The sequence below is a fragment of the Lutra lutra genome, chromosome 10 (assembly GCF_902655055.1).
Source record: "Lutra lutra chromosome 10, mLutLut1.2, whole genome shotgun sequence".
Taxonomy (NCBI): Eukaryota; Metazoa; Chordata; class Mammalia; order Carnivora; family Mustelidae; genus Lutra; species Lutra lutra.
In genome coordinates this window covers 59,247,018-59,265,881 of record NC_062287.1, presented here as the reverse complement: position 1 = coordinate 59,265,881, position 18,864 = coordinate 59,247,018, and the positions used below count along the sequence as shown (strand labels likewise).

At 38.6% G+C, this 18,864-nt stretch overlaps 2 protein-coding genes across 3 annotated transcripts; both read left to right on the top strand.

Moving 5' to 3' along the window:
* The first annotated feature begins 1,988 nt into the window (after window positions 1-1,988).
* Window positions 1,989-2,948, top strand: LOC125079725 (olfactory receptor 51G1). Its single transcript, XM_047693503.1, has one exon. The coding sequence runs from the start codon at window positions 1,989-1,991 to the stop codon at window positions 2,946-2,948; it is 960 nt and encodes a 319-aa protein (XP_047549459.1).
* A 7,418-nt stretch (window positions 2,949-10,366) lies between these two features.
* On the top strand, window positions 10,367-17,928 carry LOC125078939 (olfactory receptor 51G2). 2 transcript variants are annotated; one of them, XM_047692216.1, is made up of 2 exons: window positions 10,367-11,282; window positions 17,894-17,928. In XM_047692216.1, exons 1-2 carry the CDS (start codon window positions 10,367-10,369, stop codon window positions 17,926-17,928), a joined length of 951 nt encoding a protein of 316 aa, XP_047548172.1. The 2 variants fall into 2 exon arrangements, with proteins under 2 accessions (XP_047548172.1, XP_047548173.1); XM_047692217.1 differs by lacking the exon at window positions 17,894-17,928 and having other exon boundaries at window positions 10,367-11,308.
* Window positions 17,929-18,864: the final 936 nt, after the last annotated feature.

The following is an 18,864-nucleotide window of genomic DNA, read 5'->3' as shown; positions in this document are numbered from 1 at the left end:
GTTGTCTTTCTCTGATTGACTTATTTCGCTAAGCATGATACCCTCTAGTTCCATCCACGTCGTCGCAAATGGCAAGATTTCATTTCTTTTGATGGCTGCATAGTATTCCATTGTGTATATATACCACATCTTCTTTATCCATTCGTGTGTTGATGGACATCTAGTTTCTTTCCATAGTTTGGCTATTGTAGACCTTTTTAAAAGTTCTGTTGGCCATTTTCTGTCTTGATTTCGGAGCGAGACTGCATTGTTGCCTGTGCTGTCCACAGCCTATTCTGCAAATGCTGTGATAATCCCTTTTCCTTCACAGCTCCTCTCCCTCCCGTCTCCACCTCTCTCCTTCATTCTCTTTCCCTTTTCTAACATCTGGAATCACAAAATAAGAGGGGTTTTATTATTCTATTAATTATTGCATTATTATTTTATTCTTACATGTTTTGATTAATACATGAATGGCAAAGCTGGGTACAGACTTTTCTTCTTTTTCCTCACTCTTCCATGTCCCTTTACAAAAGAAGTCTTTTGAAAGAGTACCCTGAACTCCCCATCTCTCCTCCTTAAAATATCCTGGTATCTTCACTCATCCTCTAAGATTTTCTCTTAGAAGAAAACTACAAACAATATACGCTTTTTACTTACTCCTCCCCACCCATTGATAATTTCAGCCCTTATAATCTTTCTCCAATCTATCAACATATTATCTAACAATTGATGATAACCTCACCATTATAAGTGCAATGCCTTTTTAGAAATCCTCATCCTACTTTATCTTTTTTTAATAGGCACAGTGTGACATGACTTTGGTGAAAAAATACACTATTATTTTCATTATGTTTCCCTGTTTGTCCATTCTTTGTCTCTTTCAGCTATTTTAAGCTTTTTTATGCATATGATAAACAATATACTAGTCACACTGTATTAATATACATACACCCCATTATCCCCATTATAGTATGGTTTGCAATAAATGTAATTGAATAAAAGTTCTGAAGGCAGAAGTTAAATAGAGCCCAGTTCAGGTATTACAAAGACAGACCTATACCTGTGTGTCATATTGATCCAAACCCCAAATGCACAGCTTACTCTGAGAGCCTTAAGATTTAGTTTCCTCATTATAAGCTAAAATTACAGGCTTTCCTGACCATTTTAGGTTTCTTTTTATTATTTCTGTTTCAGATCTGATGCATACCTCCTCTGCACCCTCATTTCTACATCTAACACCAGCTTAACAGCCCTGATGTTGGAAACTCACAACTCTTGTGATATCTCCCAAAACGAAGCCCCAGTGTACCCTTTCCTAGAATTATTTGTTTTCTGAAGATCCTGTTTCTTCTCAGACATTTCTCAGTACCAGACTTCAGAATTGTGCAACACAATTTTCATCCTTAGTCACTGAAGGATTTTATGCAGATTCAGGAAAGGCATCACTGTGGCCACAAGTTACAAGCTCAAAAAGTTCAGTGACCATTTACTCAATGCTTCCCCTGCATTCCCCTGCAGACTAAACATTGTGGAATAAAGCACAATCCCCAGCCAAACTAAAAATACATTTAAAGACATATGATAGGCACTTGATCCTAGTACACAATCATGCAAAATCATGTATAGTACTAATTTCCTGTATATATGATAAAGATTCTGAATTCTTTAGTTGATTAAACTGGATTTTTCTCAGAGAGGAGCATATGAAAAAGGTGCCATCTGAGGTGACCTCATTAAACCACTGAGAGTCCAAGACGGGCAGACATACCCCCATAAGGCTAAATCCTGTGGCATCCATACACTACAGAAATCCCCTATAAAAGTCCCCTTCCTAGACCCTCTAGAAAATGCTAATAGATCAAGTCCCCCAGTTCTTTCTCATTTCATCTGCAGATGCTTTCTCTCTCACTGGTCCCAGGACACTTTGGTGAGTGAGAATTCAGTTCTATTACTCTCCAGGAATCCCATTCTTGACTGGAGGTTGGTGAATCCAAGACTGTAAAGCCATGACAATCTTTTATAATAGCAGCCTCCAAAAAGCCACTTTCTTTCTCACGGGCTTTCAAGGTCTGGAAGATCTCCATGGCTGGATCTCTATTCCCTTCTGCTTCATCTACTTCACAGTTATTGTAGGAAACCTTACTATCCTCCACGTCATCCATACTGATGTCACCCTCCATGAACCTATGTACTATTTCTTGGCCATGCTGGCCCTGACAGACTTGGGCCTTTGTCTATCTACACTGCCCACCGTGTTGGGCATCTTCTGGTTTGATGCCAGAGAGATTGGCATCCCTGCCTGCTTTACTCAGCTCTTTTTCATCCATACCTTGTCTCTGGTAGAGTCTTCAGTTCTACTGTCCATGTCCATTGACCGCTATGTGGCCATCTGCAACCCACTGCGCTACTCCACAGTCTTGACACCCGCACGTATTGTCAAGATGGGGCTCAGCTCAATGCTTAGAAGTGCCCTCCTCATCCTGCCCCTGCCATTTCTCCTCAAACGCTTCCAGTACTGCCACTCCCATGTGCTGGCCCATGCCTATTGTCTGCACCTAGAGATCATGAAGCTGGCCTGCTCTAACATCATTGTCAATCACATATATGGGCTCTTTGTTGTGGCCTGCACTGTTGGCGTGGATTCACTGCTCATCTTCCTCTCCTATGCCCTCATCCTCCGCACTGTGCTAAGCATTGCCTCCCGCCAGGAGCGACTTCGAGCCCTCAACACTTGTGTCTCCCACATCTGTGCTGTGCTGCTCTTCTACATTCCCATGATTGGCTTGTCTCTTGTGCACCGCTTTGGTGAACATCTGCCCCATATTGTACACCTCCTCATGTCTTATGTGTATCTACTGGTACCACCTCTCATGAACCCCATTGTTTATAGTATCAAGACCAAGCAAATCCGCATCCGCATTGCTAAGAAGTTTGAATTTGTAAAAGCCTCTAGGGGTTTTCAATAAGATGGGTTAAGATGAAGGGAGGGAGTTCAGGGCATCAAGTCTCTTGATATTTTTAGTTTCCGGTTAATCAATAGCAGATTACATCCTCAAGCAGCTTCTAGAAACTTCCTGGTGATTCCAGCTTGTTCCTCAGCTGCTTTTCAGAAAGTCAACAGTAACCCCCTGGAAAATTTCATCAGTCTTCCTGGAAAATTTCATCAGTCTTCCAACAAGTGGTTCTCCACCAACCAGTTCTAGCCTAATTGTGAACCAGCTTTGGCTCAGAAACCTAGGGAACTCTCTGTCATTCAATGAACTTCACTCACATTCTCTCCATCAACAACCAAATGCTAGCCATGGGGTTGGTTCTTCCCCTGAAAACTTGTTTCTTCCTTGGAGACTCTCCCTCAGCCCTAGAGTACCCTTTATGATTCTTTCTTTCCCACTCTTAGTTGATTCCCTGTTACTGTAATCTCTTGTTAATGAATAAATTAAACTTTTCTGTTAAATTCCTGTGTGGTTTCTTTCTTCTGATTGGACCCTAACTAACACACCACTCAAAGTAAGTTCTTTGTTTTATCAGCTCTACTCCTCATTTTGATCTAGTATCTTAAAGGAACCAGTTAGTATCTAGGAACTGTGACTTGCCAGATGAATCCTATTTCTGTGTGAAACTCAAACTATCTGGTCTCGGATTCATCTCTTCTATGCCTCAGCCAACTGAAGTTGAAGATTTCTTCCAGAATCTTCCAGAGTCTTTGTACCACCCTTAGACTCATATCTATTGAATAATTCTTACAAAACTAAGTTTCAGAAGGTAGGATGAGAGCAACTTAAAACCAAAGTTGATAAAAAAAAAAAAGTAATAATAATAACATCTTATGTTGATGCCTGGATGTACATTCAAAATTTTGTCAGAGGCTTTGGGAACATTCTTTAATATGTATACATTTTAACTTTTAAAATAAATAGAACAGCCTGTATTTCCTCCCCCACCTCCATCTTTCTTACTGATTAGTGGGGAAATAACAATAAAAAATAATAATTACAATTGTAGTAATAGCACCTAACAATTATTGAGCATCTACTATATACTACAGAATGTCTCGAAGTGCTTGCATGCAATATCCAATTTGACTGTCCTTTGAAAATTAAGATGGCAGAGTCAAAATTTTAAAATAAGATTTTTCAGTTGAAAAAACTACTACAGGAATGTATTCTCCAGGTAGCAGCTAAGTGACTGCTATATCCTGATTATATTATTGAGACATCAAAATTATGAATTTTCTGCTATGTAGAACTATAACCTATGATCCGGATCAAGAATTGGCATGTTTATTTCTGAAGAATGTCCTCCCAGACACTTAAGTAGGGTAGAAAAGACCTCAGTAGGAGTTAAAAAGGTATGTCTTATAAAAACTTCAAGAATGTTAGTGGAAAAGCATGCCTATAAGACACATTTTAAATGGTCATGGCATTTACCTACTTACTACAACAGTATCATTTTGTTAAAATTTTAATTTTTCAAACTATTTTTATTCAGTGCTATCTTACCATTTAAGATAGACAATTTCCTTTTAATTCTCATATAATCCCTTTAGATTGGAGGTTCAATGAGGTCAGTTACTATAGCCAATATCATATATAATAAATGGAAAACTCAAAAACCACATTCAGGTCTGTCAGATCTCAAAACCTAAACTTTTGGCATTATGCTGTTGAAAGTTTATGGACTCTAGTTTTCCCACATATGCTAACATTTCAGATGAATGGACATCTCTTTGCCTCAGTAGAGACAAAGGGAAAAAAGGATGTGAAATAGCATGGCATGTTCCTGGGAACTATACATAGTGGGCATTCTGTAAATATAGATGGGAAACCACTTTACTCACACAACTAGGTTGCACAGGAGGAGAAATATTGCTTATTTTCTTTCTTTCTTTTTTTAAGATTTTATGTTTATTTGACAGAGATCACAAGTAGGCAGAGAGGCAGGCAGAGAGAGAGAGGGGGAAGCAGGCTCCCCGCTGAGCAGAGAGCCCGAGATGTGGGGCTCAATCCTAAAACCCTGGGATCATGACCTGAGCTGAAGGCAGGGGCTTTACCCCACTAAGCCACCCAGGCGTCCTCCTTATTTTTTTTCTAAATCATCTGTCTTCTTCATAAACATCTGCCAACTAAATACATGGAAAAATTGTAACAACAAGAATTTAAAAACCATGATGAAATTAAAAACAAACAAACAAAAAACAAGATGAATTTTTGCATCAGTTTGTCTAAGTTCCATCCAATAATATTCTCTTTAGGTCCCTTTAGTGTCTCCCAGCTGGTATCTCCTCCAGGCAGCATCTTTATGTACAAGATATTCCCTTATATTCTGCCTCTATCTTGTTTCTTTTCCCTGCTCTTTCTGGGCTAGGAGATATGGACCCTTTTGCGGGGGAGGGAGGAGTCTCTTCCTACCTCATATCCTATTTTTCCCTCAAAGAACCTGAATAGCTAAGATTTAAAGAAGGCAGGATATCTTCCCTGTAATACGATCAAATTCTATGCTCCTTCTAATCAAAGCTGTTCAAAGACTAAATCAGTCTCCCCGCCTCCATAACATCGAGACTCAAACCTATTTTCTTCCAAAACATAACGAACACTACTTTTTTTTTTTTTTTCAGTACTTGGACTCAGAGGCTATAAATAAATATTGCTTCTGTGTTTTTATGGAGGGGGGAGTCATTTCTGTTATAAAATATTTGTTAAAGGGGTGGAAAAAAAGACTGGATGATAAGATACATGTTATGTATACATATACATGTTATGGGCTGAATTGTGCCACCCATTCATATGGTGAAATCCCAGCCCTCAATACCTCAGAATGTAACTGTATTTGGAGGTAAGGTCTTTTGGAAGCCATTAAGTTAAACTCAGGCTTTCAGAGTTGGCCCTAAGCCAGTATGACTCATGTCTTTATAAGAAGAGAAAGAGACATCAAAGATATTCATACACAGAAGAAAGGCCACGTGAGAACACAGAGAGAAGTTGGCCATTTGCACTCCAGGGAGAGGGGCTTGGAAGAAACCAAACCATCAACACCTTGATGTTGGACTTTGCTGGCCTCAAGAACATGAGAAAATAAATTTCTGTTGTTAAGCCAACTAATCTGTGGTATTTTGTTATGGTGGTCCTAGCAAACTAACAAGAGGTAACTGTATTTTGAAATGAATTCCAGGTAAAAGGTGAAGATGCATTTTTAATTATAGAGGGAATAAAAAACTCTGGAATCAGACCTGAAAACAAATCATAAGGACAAGGATATATGAAAAATCTTAGACTTTTGTGGTTGCCACTAATGTTAGTTTTTGATTCTGCATTATAGGGATAAGGCCCAGAAATCTGCATTTTAACAAGCATTACAGGTGATTCTGATCCTGATTATCTGGGGACTCTGATTTGAGAAATATTGCTTCATAACACTCAAGTGTGTCTACAATGTGCTTGACCAAAAATTAATAGAATGTGGCCACAAGAGGAACCCCAGAACATTCTAAGGGGACCAATCAGGCCAATTAATTGGAATAACCTCTTATGGTTAGCGAGGGGATCTGGACATTCCTTAATATTTATACTTTATATTCCAAAATTAGATTCAAGTAGCTGGACACTAATTAGGTGAGTAATGAAAACACTGAAACAGCCTCCACGCCTCCCTCTAAAATGTCTTGCCTGTCAGCTTTCAAAGTCTAAAAATGGATGATTAATTCCTCAGATCCCTGTATTGACATATAAAACTCCCTGGTTTAACTATCCTTTGCAGGGGCTCATGTTGCCTAGAAGGCTATAAGAATGAATTTGTTTCTCCAATTAGCTCCTGTATGTCTAGAAACATTAGGGCTGAGTTCTGTGTCTGTGTAGATCAGAGACAAGAAGAGAAAATGGAGTCTCTCAATGTAGGCAGGAGTCAGGAATATATATTTATATTCATACACACACATATACACACACACACACACATCCATACACACACACATACACACACACACACACATATATAGGGTTGTTGGGGCACCAAAACTCAAAGCTGTCACAATATATCCAGGAACTTGGTCTGACTCCTTTCTTCTCCTTTAGTGATGGAGGAAGCACTGAATTAAAAAGGCCCTTTTAAGGTTACATAAGATTATGTATATCCACAATACACATTGTCACAGCTGATGTGCATTAACTATAGAGTTATGATATATGATATATCATATATAAAACACTAACACTAACACCCACTCTGCTTCCCCGAAGTTATGGAGTTGTTCAAAATCTCATGAGATCTTTAAAAAGTAGCTACACTGTGTGACATCTTCTGGGCTTTTCATGTAGATATCTCATAAGACTCTTCTCTTCTCTTTCCCTTATTCCCAGAGTATAAGATAATGAGGTCCAGGGAGCCAGTCCTAGTAGGGAATTCATTAAAGATTCCTGAAGGAATCTTAGTGGGGACCTCAGACAATTTCATAAAAATCAGAGAATTCAAAGCCCACCCTCCAGTCTCTCCATATGCCCAAGAGCCTCTAGTATTAGCATTCCTTCTCCCCCATTGCAAGACCCAGAGGCTCTAGACCTAGCTTTGATATGTGAGACAAATTTGTAGAACCAAGAGGAGGTCCCAGAAAGCTCAGCCTGAGCTCTGGAGAAGGAGGGGAGAGAAGGACCTTTGAGGCACAAGAAAGGCTATAGAGGGTGCCTGTGGAAGGTGATGACTACTGCAGTCAGATCTCGCTCACCAAAACCTGGTCTGAATTTAGCACTAGCTTAGCAAAGATACAACAGCTTCCTCGCACTCATTCACTTCCTTTGTCTCCTGCCCAGAAGCAGAGTGATCCTCTGAAAGAAAAGCTTGTCTGTGACATGAAAGGACATTTTCTTAGGTGACCATGGAGTCCGAGTGATAGAATTGGAAGCAGCCATTGAACTTGCCCAAAACCCCTAGGAAGTATTCTCCAAGAACAATTGAGAGCCGGCCATTTGCTAAATTTCCAACTCCCTTCTACTCCAGACAGCTGCTTTTTCAACTGGTCAGGAACAATGAAATCCTCACCAAATCTGATAATTGAAGCTCTGAAGACCTTTAAATAAGAAGCCCTTAGAACAGTTACCTCACTAAGATCTCCCCAAACAACAAGCTAAAAGTGATCTTTCCCAGGCAGATACCTCCTGCTTCGCTACTCTCGATTTTCTTTTATGTCCAGGTCTCTTCCTTCAACTTCCTTCAACACTCTCTCTCTGATCCCTATTCTGCCCTATGTCTTTTAAAATGTGATGCACAAACTCTGATTCCAAAAAGAGTCCATCTTGAGCTAAAAGAAAGTGGGGCACAAAGGCTATTTCTATTATTTGTCATTCAATCTTCACCCATTTCAGGCTGTCTCAGCTTAAAAGCTGCCCAGAATGCTCCTTGGAACTCCGGAGATTTAAGTTTGAATTCCAGCTCTGTCAGTGATTGGACGGTATGACTTAATGCACATCATCAAATTCTGTAAGCCTCTCCTCATTTGCAAATCAAGGTAATAATATTAACTTGCAAGGTTTTTCTTGCAATGTTATTTCTTTTGCAATGCTTCTAACACAGTGTCTGACAAACAGTAGATGTGCATCAGGTATTATAAATAAACTTTTATATTATTAAACAATGTATATTCTTTCTTTACTACCTGTTTCATTTTCATGTCAAAAGATTTCCTGCCTTAAGTTTTATGACTTATATTGTTAACCACCATGTAGCTTGCCTGTCATATGACAGGTAAGTTTATCACAGCTCTTCTGAATTCACTTTGATGAAGGAGGTGGTGATCACTGACCATGGCAGAAGCAGAAGCTGAGGAACAACACACAAGAGCCAATCTGACCTTCAAGTGGACAGTGAGTTAATGACACTGGCAACTAATTTCACTGGTGTTTGGAGTGAGGAAGGAAATGTCTACATATATATTTGCATGTATGTCTCTAGTAAGTTTATTATTAACTTAGCTAAATAGCCAGAACATTTTTGGAGGTCTGTTAAGCCCCTGACCTTATGCTTGCTGCTTCTAGTTGACAGTGAATTGTCCTCTATGCAGGAAGAAAGTGTAATGGTTGTTGAAATCCAGGAATCTAGAGAAAAATCAGTTCAAATCTCATTTTGGCCAATTATTATATCTTTGATCTTAGAAATATTAATTTTCTCTAATTCTCTGTTTCTTCATCTATAAAATGGTATTATTAATAGAACTTTATTCACAAGATTTTTAAAGCAATAAAATATACACCAAGTTAGTAACAGCTAACTAAATAATTTAACTTTCATTCATGCATTAAAAAAAATCCTGAAGGCCTAAGCACTGTCTTTACAAAAATAAACAAAGCAAAGTCCCTGCCCTTTTTAATCTCACATCCTAGTGGTGTTAGGAATTGGAAGTGGGCAGATGACTGCTCTGAAACTCAGGAGGCTTAAACTGGCATAAGACCTCTTCCCAGTAACTATACTCTCCTGAACCTTCATTTCCTAACCTAGAGAATATGTCCTACCAGCTTATTGCCTTCTATTCTGTGGACTCTCATGGACTCTGTCTTGCAATTGGGGGTGTAGTCATGGTTGATGCTTCAGTCTTTTCCCCACCTAGGTTCATAGCAGTTGAATTCTAGATCTCTAGGGAATGTAGTTTATTGACTGATAGGAGAATCAGAGCTTTGATATGGTACTTCGGCAGTCAAGAATCACTTTACAGAAGCCATTCATTCACTCTCCAGTTCTAACTGCGATTATGTGAGTTGAGTAGCACATATGAGCCGTCTAGATCAAGCTAGGCTTCCATATGAGATGAGATGAGAAGATGAGTGAAGGACTCATCTGTGTTTACACTTAGCAATTGTATGTACCTGATGAAGTCAAGCAGAAGTAGAAAAGAAAGAAAGAAAGAGAGAGAAGAGGAAGAAGGATAGAAAGGAGGAAGGAAAGAAAGGTAGAGAAGAGAAGGCATAGAGGGGGAGGGAGGAAGTAAGGAAGGAAAGAGATAAAAGAATAGCAAAGGAAGTAAAGTAAGAGAAGGGAAGCGAAGAGAAGCTGAAAGAAATTTTGGAACTCTCCTTCTAGTGGAAAAGAGGAAGGTGAGAAGTGTTTAAAGATCTCCTCAAAAGGGATAGGCAAAGTTAGGTATAACCAACAAGAATAATGAAGAGTGTCAGATATCTTAGCTTGAAGGAGAAAAAAAGAAAAAAAATTCTAAAACAATGTTTAAAGGGAATAAGGGGCCAGAAAGAAATGACCTCTGGAAGAGCTGTATAATTCTAGTCCTAGCTGATTCTAATGTTTTGTTTGGTTTGTTTTCTAATTTCTTCCCAGGGATAATCCCTAGCTTTTTCTGAATTCATTTCAAGAATTTGGAGGGAATCCAATTTTCCTCTTCCCTCCACACACAATGACTTTGGGATCCCTGGAAAGCAACCGCAACATTTCCTCCACCTTTCTGCTGAGTGGCATTCCTGGGTTGGAGCACATGCACATCTGGATCTCCATCCCATTGTGCCTTATATACCTGGTTTCCATCCTGGGGAACTGTACAATCCTTTTTATCATTAAAACAGAGCCCTCACTCCATGAACCTATGTACCTTTTCTTGTCCATGCTGGCTCTGACTGACCTGGGTCTGTCTCTTTGCACCCTCCCTACAGTACTAGGCATCTTTTGGATTGGGGCACGAGATATTGGTCATGATGCCTGTTTTGCTCAGCTCTTTTTCATTCACTGCTTGTCCTTCCTGGAGTCTTCTGTGCTACTCTCCATGGCCTTTGACCGCTTTGTGGCCATTTGTCTCCCCTTGCACTATGCTTCCATTCTCACCAACACAGTCATTGGCAGGATTGGCCTGGTTTCCCTGGGCCGCAGTGTAGTACTCATTTTCCCATTGCCTTTTATGCTCAAAAGATTCCCTTATTGTGGGTCCCCGGTTCTCTCACATTCTTATTGCCTCCACCAGGAAGTGATGAAATTGGCCTGTGCAGACATCAAAGCCAATAGCATCTATGGCATGTTTGTCATTGTTTCGACAGTAGGTATAGACTCACTGCTCATTCTCTTCTCCTATGCCCTGATCTTGCGTACTGTGCTGTCTATTGCATCCAAAGCTGAGAGATTCAAAGCTCTTAACACCTGTGTTTCCCACATATGTGCTGTACTCCTCTTTTACACTCCCATGATTGGCTTGTCTGTCATCCATCGCTTTGGGAAGCAGGCACCTCATCTGGTCCAAGTGATCATGGGCTTTGTGTACCTCCTATTCCCTCCCCTGATGAACCCCATTGTCTACAGTGTGAAGACCAAACAGATCCGAGATCGCATAACCCATGCCTTTTGTTGTTAGTTGGGTCTAGTCTTAGAAGCACTAATTATTAAGTGTAGCCTTACTCCTTCCTTCATCTTTTATAATATCCAATGTGCATGAAATGGAGGAGACCATTATTTATTTACTTAACAAATACATGAAGGAATGATCAGAAGTCACGGCTCTTGCAGAATTATCTTTGCCTTGATTGGGGCAGTATGACATGGCAGATTGTACTTTTCCAAAAGTGGCCAAAGAGGTAATTCTAATCCTACATTTTCCTCCAGAAACTTGTTGCTCCCCCATCAAGAGATGGAGTCCATTTTTTCTCTCCTTGCAACTGTGTAGGACTTGGTAACTGCTTCAATGAATTGAATGTTTAGGAAGTGATCTTGTAGGACTGCTGAGGCTAGGTCACAAAAGGTGATATGTTTTAGACAGGTATATGCCTCCCGGACACTTTCTCTCTCCCTCCTTTTCTATCTTTTTTTTTTTTCTCTTTTTTTTTTTTTAAGATTTTATTTATTATTTATTTGACAGAGAGAGATCACAAGTAGACAGAGAGGCAGGCAGGCAGAGAGAGAGAGAGAGGGAAGCAGGCTCCCTGTCGAGCAGAGAGCCCGATGCGGGACTCGATCCCAGGACCCTGAGATCATGACCTGAGCCGAAGGCAGCGGCTTAACCCACTGAGCCACCCAGGCGCCCCTCTATCTTTATTTCTATTTCCATCTATATCTCTATCTCACTCAATGCTTGCTTCTTGAACAAAGCCTGCAAATACCATACCAAGAGGAAGCTGAGACCACAGGGAGAAGCCACATGTAGATATCCCAGCCAATAGACCAAGCTAAGGTCTCAGCCTTAGTTGGATCATTATCATCTACTAGTGAGTAAATAAATCTTCATATTATTCCAAAACCCATTTTCCCCACCTTTCCAGGTGGTACCAAATAAAATAATCAACGCTACTCTGAACCTAGCCCAAGCTGCAGATTTGCAAGCTCAATAAATGTTTGTTTGCTTGTTTGTTTTTTTAAGACACTAAATTTGGGGATGGTTTATTATACGGTCATATGTTAATTGGGTTGCTCAAAATAAAAAGAAGTTGATATAGGAGCAAAAAGAGAAATATCTTCTTTCAGTTGGGGGAAACAATGTCAGGAAAGATTTCCTTGAGTTGGCACAGTGTAAGAAACATACTGGAGTTTGGCAATCAAACAGGAAAATTATGGTCTTATCTGAAGGAATAGAATATACAAAACTGAGGCAGAGGTGAGAGAGAGAATAATGCATCTAAAGAAATATTTGAAGTAGTTTCTATTGTTATTGTTCCCTAGCATGTCAGGGAAAAGTAGAGAACAGGGGAGTGAAGGAAGAGGAGGTGATAAGTAGAAAAAAGTTGAGGCACTGACCATACCAGAAAAATCATAAACCTGTGAATCAAAAAGAGATAATTTCTTATACCCTCTTATCTGTCCACTACAATTTTTCCACCACTTAGCCCAAGAAAAAAATATATATATCTTTCAAAACATAAATGTGAGAACTAAAACCATAAAAATCCTAGAAGAGAGCCTAGGCAGTAATTTCTCTGACATCAGCCACAGCAACATTTTTCTAAGTATGTCACCTGAGCCAAGGGAAATAAAAACAAAAATAAACTATTGGGACTACCTCAAAAAAAATTTTTTTTTTAAATTTCTGCATAGTGAAGGAAACAATCAACAAAATTAAAAGGCAACCTACTGAATGGGAGAAGATATTTGCAAATGACATAGCTGATAAGGGGTCAGTATCCAAATTATATAAAGAACTGATAAAAATCAACACCCAAAACCAAATCATGCAATTAAAAATAGGCATAAGGCATGAAAACATACGGATGACCAACAGACACATGAAAAGATGCTCAACAACACTCATCATCAGGGAAATACAAATCAAAACTACAATGAGATATCACCTCACACTTGTCAGAATGGTTAAAATAAAAAATACAAGAAACAACAAGTGTTGGCAAGGATGTGAAGAAATAGGAACACTCTTACACTGTTGGTGGGAATGCAAACTGGTGCAGCCACTGTGGAAAACAGTATGGAGGTTTCTCAAAAAGTTAAAAATAAAACTATTCTATAATCCAGAATTGCACCACAGGGTATTTACCCCCAAAATCAAAAACACTGATACAAAGTATAGAAATAACCTGTGTCCATCAATAGATGAATGGATAAAAAAGATGTGAAAGATATATATATATAAGACATATATATATATATATAATTCATTATTCAGCCATAAAAAAGAATGAAATCTTGCCATGTACAACAGCATGAATGGAGCTAGAGAGTATAATGCTAAGTGAAATGCTAAGTGAAATAAGCTAAGTGAAATAAATGCTAAGTGAAATAAGACAAAGAAAGACAAATTCCATATGATTTCACTCATATGCAGAATCTAAGGAACAATGCAAAGGAAAAAAAGAAGAGAGACAAAGCAAGAAACGGACTCTTAACAATAGAGAAGAAACTCATGGTTACCAGAGGGGAGATAGGTGAGGTGATGGGTTAAGTAGGTGATGGAGACTACAAAGTACACTTATTGTGATATGCATGGAATAATGTATAGAATTGTTGAATCAATATATTGTACACCTGAAATGAATATAACACTGTATGTTAACTATACTGAATTAAAATAAAAATTTAAAAAAATTATCTTTTGAGTAGTATATGTCAATACAGTGTTTGTAATTTTGTCTTGGAGGTATTTGTAAGGAAAGCAAGTCTGGATAAAATGCTGCTAAGTAGGGTTTTAGACATCTAGAGGGAAGATTGAGGATGTCATGTTCCTGCACAGTGCAGGATCAAGAAAGGAGTGACAAAGGGCCAAAGATAAAACATCTACTACAGGGGTGCCTGGGTAACTTGATGGTTTGGCATCTGTTTTGGCTGGGGTCGTGATCCCAGGGTCCTGGGATTGACCCCTACATCGGGCTCCCTGGTTGGCAGGTAGCCTGCTTCTCCCTCTCTCTCTACAGTCCCCCTGCTTATGCCCTCTCATTTTCTCTGTCAAATAAATAAGTAAAATCTTAAAAAAACAAAAAACAAAAAACCTCTACTACAAGGTTTATGTGAAGTCAGTTCCCATTTGAAGTTGGGCTTAATCTGATGCTATCTAGCACACCTGACATTTAACTCTTAACAGGTTATGCCTTCCACAACCAGTGCCTCATTCTGCAATGAGAGATATACGTGAACCTTGGGTGTTACATGTGGAAGATCCAAGGGTACTTATGCAAAACAAAATAAAATAGAATATGTGTGTGAGTGTCATGGGTGGTTTGTATTTTGGTTGTCTATATACACACAAAACCTCAGGAAAACCATAAAGCTACATGCCTCTATTTCTATTGGTACCACTTTAAGTCTAATTAATATTATCTCTCACTTGAACTACTGTGTCTCTTCTAACTGTTCTCCTACCTTCCAGTCTTTTCACATTTATTGAGGTATGCTTGATAAATAAAGCTTGTATATATTTAAGGTGTACAATATGATATTTTGATATATGAATTAATGAAATGATTATATAATCCTGCTAATTAATATATCATCACATTCCATAGTCCACAATTTTTGTAGTGTGATAAGAACACTTAAGATAAGCTCTCTTGGGGCACCTGGGTGGCTCAGTCAGGGAAGCATTCAACTCTTGGTTTCAGCTTAGGACATGATCTCAGGGATCCAACTCCATATTGAGCTCTGTGCTTGATGTGGAGTCTGCTGGAGATTCTCTCTCTTCCTCTCCTTCTGCCACTATTCCTGCTTGTGCATGCTCTTTTCTCTGTCTCTAAATAAATAAATAAAATCTTTAAAAAAAATATCAACTCTCTTGGCAAATGTTAAGTATACAAAACAGTACTATTAACTTATAGTCACCATGCCATATACTATATTTCAAGGAAAGAAGGGATGAAGATTACTTCCTGGTTTGAGTTTTGAAAAATTAAGTATATGAGAGTTCTACTTAGTGAGATAAAGAATACTTTCTAAGGAACAGGCCTAAAGGGAAGAATTAATTTATAGCATTTTGAAGATACTGAGCATCAACTGTCTACGCAAAAGAGAGAGTCTGTAGTGGTTCAGAATTCAAGCTCAGGTAAATAGGCTTGAGATGAATCCAGATTATATCTCTTACTAGCTGTGTGTCCAGGAAAGTTTTTTTACTCCTATAAGCTCCTACTTTCTCATCTGCCAAACAGGGATAGATAATAATACCTCCTAATGGGTTAATAGAGGAATAAATGTAATAAGGTACCATATATTATGTAAAGCATTTGGTATAATATATGGTACTTAGTAAATGATCAATAATTGTGAAGTATTATTATTATCATTATTCTCATTAAAAAGTAGAGTCAATTAAGCATTTGGATCTATGGCCCTGGATCCTAGAAGAGAAAGCCATGGTACGGAAATAAATTCATGACCTGGAACCATATATTAAACCTATAGTAAGGCAAGACTACTCTCTCATTTACCTCTCTCAAAGAAAATTTAGAACTGGGAACATAAACTCAAATCCCTCTGAAGGGTACCTAGTAAGGTAAATGAGTGAAGAAAAATTGTGGAAGACAAATAGCAAGTGGTAGGTTATGATCTCTGGCAAACCCTGTCTTAAGGGATTTAACTACTCAGCTCCAGAATGCTGGGCCGATAGTAATAGATGTGCTGATTCTTAAAAATAAAATAAAAATCAGGTCTTCTGCTCATTTTAAAATCAGATTTTCAGGAGTTTTTCTTGATGCTGAGGTGTAGAAATTCTTTATACATTTTGGATATTAATCCCTTATCAGACATGCCATTTGTAAGTGTCTTCTCCCATTCAGTAGGTTGCCTTTGGCTTTGTTTATGGTTTCCTTCATTGTGCAAAAGCTTTTTATTTTGATGTAGTCCCAATAGTTTATTTTTGCTTTTGTTTCGAGAAGACATCTAGAAAAATGTTTCTACAGCCAATGTCAAAGAAATTCCTGTCTGTGTTTTCTTTTAGGAGTTTTATGGTTTCAGGTCCTACCTTTAGGTCTCTAATCCATTTTAAATTTATTTTAATGTATGGTGTTAGAATGTGGCCCAGTTTCATTTTTCTGCATTTAGCTGTCCAGTTTTCCCAGCACCATTTATTGAAAAGACTGTCTTTTCCCCATTGTATGTTCTTGTCTCCTTTGTCACAGATTAATTGGCCATAAGTCATTATGTTGTACACCTGAAACTAATATTATGTTGTGGGTCAACTATACTAAAAAAAGGTTAGATAATTAGAAATAATAAAGTATATTATTGTATATGAATAGCACCCAAGTCAAAAAGTTGCTTTGAAAAAATACTTGATAAAATATGAAAATAAGTTCTTTACAATGTAGCATAGAAAATACCCAGGTTCTTATGTAAAATTTCATGATTTTTGTAAAGGTTGAGAACTAGTTCAATTTTTAAATAATTCACAGTTTTATGAATGAAACAAAGCCTTATTCTGCAAGCTTCATCCTGTGGACCACCACTTTGCACATCTGGCCTATCATTATCCCCTGAACAGCCAATTCTTTCATTTTTTTCTGTTTTGTTTATATCCTGGAAGATGGCATAACATAAAACTTTAGAACAAAGGCAAGTGGCCCCAAAGAGACCTGAGTTCAGTCCTCAGGCCTGCAATTTTAGTAATCACTTAATTTCTCAAAGCCATAAATTTTGGACAAGAATAATATTTACTTCAGATATTTACCACAAAGATTAAATGAGATACTGTGCATAATGTATTTGGTACAGTATGGAATAAATCATATATCGTTAATTAAGTGTATGTACTATATTTGCCTCTCAGACATCTGGCCTAGTTTCTCCAGAACACGAAATTAACCCATCTAAGATCTTATTCCCTCCTACAAATCTGACCACACATGAAGGAGGGTGAAATCCTAGCACCTTCTTTCCTTCATTGTTCATGGTTTCAATTCTTCCACCTACCACATCCAGAACCAACCCTACAGTGCCCTCACCTTTGGGAGGTCTAGAATAAATTAGGTCTGACATGTTCTTTAACTCAAAAAAAGTAATTCTCCTTTCTTCCAATTTCTCCCTTCTTTTACCCCAGTGGAATTTTTTTTCAGAAGTTTTTGGGACTTATAATATCTATTTTAATAAGTTGAAGTTAAGCATCAAAACAAATGACTATATGGAAATACTCTGAAATTCACTTATAACCATTTCAGTTATCATTTGCTGTGTGGCCTTAAGAAAGGCATTGCATTTTTCTGGGCTCTGGTTCTTTATTTTCAAATCAAAAATTCATTGTAATCAATGAATTACATGGCTCCTTCCCATTTGCACATCTTTGTTCTCTAGCTGTTGTCTATTTATACTAGCCTGAGTTTTCATGGTGTCCACAGCAAAGAGGTCCAGGTGTTTTCAGCCTCTTGACCCAAAGTAAGGTAGAAAAAGACACAGCAGCCAGATCATGGCTGGGGCCAGTGGGGGGTTGGGGGCGTGGTTTTTTAGGACCATAGACTGTTCTTTACCCCAATTGTAGTAAGAGAAAATAAGAGTGTTTTAAGGAAGTGGATAACGTAAGTTGTTTTACAGAAGGTCACTCTGGCTGCAAAGTAGAGAGCAAATTAGAGAGTAAGATTGAAGGAAGGGGGGCGCCTGGGTGGCTCAGTGGGTTAAGCCGCTGCCTTCGGCTCAGGTCATGATCTCAGGGTCCTGGGATCGAGTCCCGCATCGGGCTCTCTGCTCAGCAGGGAGCCTGCTTCCTCCTTTCTCTCTCTGCTTGCCTCTCTGTCTACTTGTGATCTCTCTCTGTCAAATAAATAAATAAAATCTTTAAAAAAAAAAAAAAAAAAAAAAAGATTGAAGGAAGGGTCCAAATTAAGACCTGATAGAAACATTCTTGCATGGGAGGATGGTGATTTGGATAAGGATTATGGCAGAAGAAATAGATCAGGAAAAATTGATAGATGGTTGGGAGAAAAACGTCGATAGAATTTCATGTCAGACTGATCAGAATACTACCACAGAGGCCAGAGAAGACACAATCTCTGCTCTGAGAATTATTGAGAGCTCTGTAATTTCCACATTCTGTTCCCAAGGTGCATCCAGAAGCTTGGGACTGCTTGCATCTGGAGGCTGCTGTAACATTGTCTCAACTGCCTGGATGTCAGGTGGCAGTTCTTCTTGCAAAGTCGTGGGAGAAAGTCATCAAATCTACAATAAAGTGACTTACAAAGCAATTGGCAAATGGTCGAGGCCATTCCATGGGCTCTGTATGCCTGACCTGTATGGTCAGCTTCACTTAAGACTTTTTAGGCTTCACTGGAAGAACAGATGTATACAACCAACATTTGATACTCAGCAAAATTTTGTCACCAAATGACAATAACCTGCATGCTGTTTTTTAAGTACAGAGACTGATTGGAGGTCATCTGAGGACTCTGAAGATCTTTGGAAAAAATCTCCAATGGGAGAGGGTAACAATGAGGATAATAATGAAGGCCAGGGACCAACAAATCTGTTTCCTCTGCTGGGCTTCCAATGGGCAAGTGA